Source organism: Microtus oregoni, unplaced genomic scaffold, assembly GCF_018167655.1.
Source record: "Microtus oregoni isolate MIOR12 unplaced genomic scaffold, Mior012 000042F_ref0000377, whole genome shotgun sequence".
Classification (NCBI taxonomy): Eukaryota; Metazoa; Chordata; class Mammalia; order Rodentia; family Cricetidae; genus Microtus; species Microtus oregoni.
Window position 1 is genome coordinate 18,605,440 of NW_024543209.1, and position 4,561 is coordinate 18,610,000.

General features: G+C 32.8%; 1 protein-coding gene across 1 annotated transcript in view; it reads right to left on the reverse strand.

Annotated features, from left to right (window-relative positions):
* Nucleotides 1-398: 398 nt before the first annotated feature.
* LOC121433970 (prolactin-3D4-like) overlaps nucleotides 399-4,561 on the reverse strand; it is a 16,280-nt gene continuing 12,117 nt past the window's right edge. Inside the window, exons 3-5 of the mRNA XM_041632649.1 lie at nucleotides 3,607-3,714; nucleotides 1,593-1,772; nucleotides 399-593 (exon numbers count right to left, since the gene is read on the reverse strand). Coding sequence (XP_041488583.1) covers nucleotides 399-593; nucleotides 1,593-1,772; nucleotides 3,607-3,714 — 483 coding nt within the window. The remainder of the gene's footprint in view (nucleotides 594-1,592; nucleotides 1,773-3,606; nucleotides 3,715-4,561) is intronic.

Sequence of the window (4,561 nt, forward strand, 5' to 3'; positions counted from 1 at the left end):
AATTTGCTCACAGACTGATTTTCTTTTATAAACTACCTCAGATATCCATCTCGTTTAACAAAGGATCTTATGAGTAGCAACAATCTCTTGCTTTGATTTTGCATAAATGATCTCTCTTCATTCACTGTGAACTTAAACAAGTTTTATAGCATCTTGAATGCTTGCCAAACTTCAGATTTTTACATGCACATCACAAAAGCCTAGATCTGTATTATATTAAATGGAAACAGGAAACTTTGTTAAAATTTCACACTGAATTTGCTGTTTATAAATGCTTAGATTTTATTTTATAAGAAGAAATCCATTATATGCATGCATGCATTGACAAGAAAAAAAAAGTCCTGCTTCAACAAGGACCCTGTTAACAGAACATTGCAGGGATGAGCACTTTACACTTCTTAAAGCAAACACTCATTATTAAAGACAACTCGGCACCTCAAGACCTTTAGAAAAGTGTCGATCTTATGAGTATCCCGTCTCAGGCAGCGGACCAGGCTATAAAAGGCAAAAAGTTGAGTGTCTTCATCAGCTGACTTTAAGTCCGACAGTCCGGACCAGACCGGGGAGTCAGTTTCTTCATACACAGTCTGGGTCTAAAGATCAAATGGACAGGTATTATTAACATTATCTTGTATCCCTTTCTGTATCTGTGGTGTGTGTGTGTGTGTGTGTGTGTGTGTGTGTGTGTGTGTGTGTGAAATACATACATATGATTTGGATGTCAGCGATCCATTTTCGGTAAATTTCCTCCAGTGACATCTACATTGACTTTTGAGAGACCTGCTCTTTCTTTTACCTGCAGTTCATGGCAGACCCCATTAGATCTGATTCCCTAGTCTGAGGGCTACAAAGTGAAGATACCACATCACACATTTGACACAAATTCTGAAACTAGATTCAGGTCCTCACCCATGGAATGCATTTCCCAGTGCACCTTTCTCATAAATATTTAATTAACTCTGGTAGAATATAGGGGACTATACATTAATAGTGGAAATGCTGGAAATTAGGAAAAAGTCATTAGATACCTAAACATAAACTGAAGTAAGCATATGTATTTTCTGACACTCCACTGATCTCAGATGAGATACATCCATACACGAGTGGACAAATAGTGAACCAGCAAGGTACTATTGCCTGTGGACACGGAATTAACTAAACAACAATGAAAAAGCTAGTATGCGTTCTTTCACTTCAGGAAGTTTTATATACAGTCCTTTCCATGATGTGCCCTTCATACCATATTAGTTCTGGTAGAGTGCATTGATCCTTCCATTATTTTCAGGTAAATTCATTCTACATTTATATACTATATTGCACATGAGCAGAATATTTTATTTAATGTATTATGGTGCAGGTTATGTAGGCTGTGACAGCTATAAGATCTTCTGAATTAGTACACTGGAGTGTCCACCCTATTCAAGAAAGTTACTGTCAAAATTTCTAGGAGGCACACTACTATTTTCAACACAGATCACTGTTCTATGGGCTTATTAGGTAACCTGGTATTTGGGTTCAAATCCTTTTTAAATGACATAATACACAAATTTTATAAATAAAATAAACAAAGACACAATGTAGAAACACTTTACCCTGTTGAGAATGATTTTAAGTCCCTCCAGAAGAACAAGATTTTTAGCCTTCACAGCATTGACTGTTTTCAGCATATTATCAGAAGGTTTTGGAAGAGAGGGCACTGCCGACACCAGATGTTTTAGCGGTTCTTCCCAGGCATTAGTGATGTTGATGATTGTTTTCAGAAGGTCTTCAGTCTAAGCAAACATCATTGGACTTCATATTAAACTAGGTAACATTCAGCTCGGTAGATAGATTCTTGTTTTTTTTTTCGAGAGACAATCTACAGTATACTTTTATTATTAATACTATATTGATGAGTTTATAATATATAAATATTGCACAAATATAAAATGACAACTACTGAATTCAACTTGGCTAAATAAAACTAATAGGGTTTTAATAAATTTGGCTATTTCAAATGATCATATTTTGTGTTTCCTCAACATTCAACCCTTTTCCCTAGCTATTAGAACTGTTCTCTTTGGTGGCTTAGCCTGCCTATGAGAAAACCAGGTTTATATAGCTTAGTAGGTATCCAAAGACATGACTCATGTTACATACATGCAAACACTGTCAGGAGTTAGTGGTTCAATTAATTTCTACAATAATGAACAAAATTAGCTTCTCATATATTATTTAAGTATTTATATATTATGGTAGAATATTAAAACAGGTGAATGCAGACAAAATGGCTTTCAAATTCTATTTCTTATTTATCTGCATGATTCTGCTTTCTTTGTTTCTAAAGGAATTGCTTATTTATTGATATGTATAAAAGAAAATTTATTACAAAGCATTACTTTAATATCAGGCATCAGTAAAAATTAGAATGCAATTTTAACCAGGTAAATCTTAGGTCACAGACACAGTCATACAAAATAATTTCTTTTGATAGTTGTTGATTATAAAGTTTGTGAGGAGTATTATAGAGTATTAAAATAAAGACTAGAGAGTAACTCAACCAAAATTTCAGAGAAAAGTAAGTTTATGAACAAAATGAACAGATCAACGTTGATCACCAACATTTTGCTAGGAGCATTAGTCAAAAATGATTAAGAAGGACTGCATGACAAGAAAGAAGTATAGTGTAAATGAATTCTGCATACTGTTTGGAGCTCCAGATTGCTGCCTTCTTAAAGGTTCTATTATCAGAGACTGTCAACATTAAATACTTTGGTACCACCAGTTTGCTATTTATATTGTCTAGGAAAGTAATATGTACAAATGTTTTCTTCAGTTTCTTTTTCTGTATTATAACCACATGTTATTCCTGAGAATATTTTGTGTAGAGGTTTCTTGTGTTGGTAATATAAGTATGACTGGATAATAGATTATATATATATATATATATATATATATATATATATGAATGATATACATTATTAATTACATAAATAAAACTGATATTTATGACACATAGTCTGAATGAAGAGATCAGACACATAAACATTAGATCTTCAGAGTTATGTAAATCTCACCAAAAGAGAAGCCATCCAGAGGAACACCTTTAGACTACAAAGAAGTTTCTTATACAGCCTAAGTTCAGATATAAGAGAAAGCAGAGCAGTGAGGCAGGACTGTAGAAATAATCACGGAGGAGAAAAAGGTCCAGGATAGTTGAGGAAGTTAAGAAGAAAGGACACACTGCTCCTTTAGTCACATGATGCCATAGGAAGGTTCTTTAGGGTTATATCACAAACACAGGGCGATTTTATTTATTCCATATTTATATGAATATATTAGAAATGTTTGCCCAGTTCAGATCAAAACTTTCCAGGGATAAGCAGAAGGTGCTGGTAAAAATAGTTTCCTATGTGGACAATTACAACTCTGGGATCATGTGAGTTGGCAGGCATCTTACTGAGTGCTAACATTAACAAAATTATTTTGTGATTCTTCATTGACAGCTGAATCTTTATCTATTCTGCCTGAAATTATCACAACTTTTATGGGCTTAGTAATCACACAGATCACAATTAACATGTGTATAGCAAGAATGTTTTGGTAAAAATCAGAGAAGAAACGTACTTTTGTTTCATTGACTTCCTGACGAGACTCTGGAGTATGGATGGAAGCTGTGTGGCATATCCTGGGCATCCTCTTAGGGAACCAACTACTCTTGAAAAAGTTTGAATCCTGGAAGAAATTAGATATTTAACATTTGGGAATTCAGAATTGAATAAAAACCAACGTGGTAGCTTGATAACCTGCAGATTTTTGATATTTAAGAGCAAAATGTCGAACATTAGAAAGATGAAAACATCATTCAATTACCTTTCATTCCTTTACATTTGTCAACTAACTAACTACCCTCCATCCTCTTCCCTTCTTTACTTTCCTTGTATTGTACTTGCTAATGACATTGCTTGGAAAGAAATCACTAAAATGGACTAAAATTTGTAAATTTTTACATCTTTAAGTATCAGTTTTTCCAGGCTGAGAGTCATAGAATTATTATTGTTTACACATATTTAAAATATCTTGTTTTTGTCTGCAAAAATTGGTCTATTGTTTTTTAAAAGGAAATTATTGATTTATAAATTTGCTCTCATACATCACCATGTGTCAGTACCATAAAAAAGTTCATGATAAATGTAGGGTTCTCTCATATTGTTACAGTCAATAATGAATCATTAAATTCTAGGCATATTGTAAGGAAATAATTAGCAAAGATTGAAGTAAAAATTCACAAAATATTTAAAGTTTCTATATAAATGGTTTGAAGGATGTGCTTGCACAAGGTATTTATTAAGAACATACAAATTACTTAATTCTACCTATCAGAGAGTTAATGAGTTGTTAGAAATTTGAAAATTTATGAGAGAAGAATAAAGGGTATGGGAAAAACTAGTAACAGAAAATAACCATGGGAATATATATTCCCTATAAACGTTGAGATATGTAATCCATATTTAAATGGTTTAAAATTAAAAATTTAAATGAAATTTATATGGTTTATAATGAAAATTCATATGGATTAAAG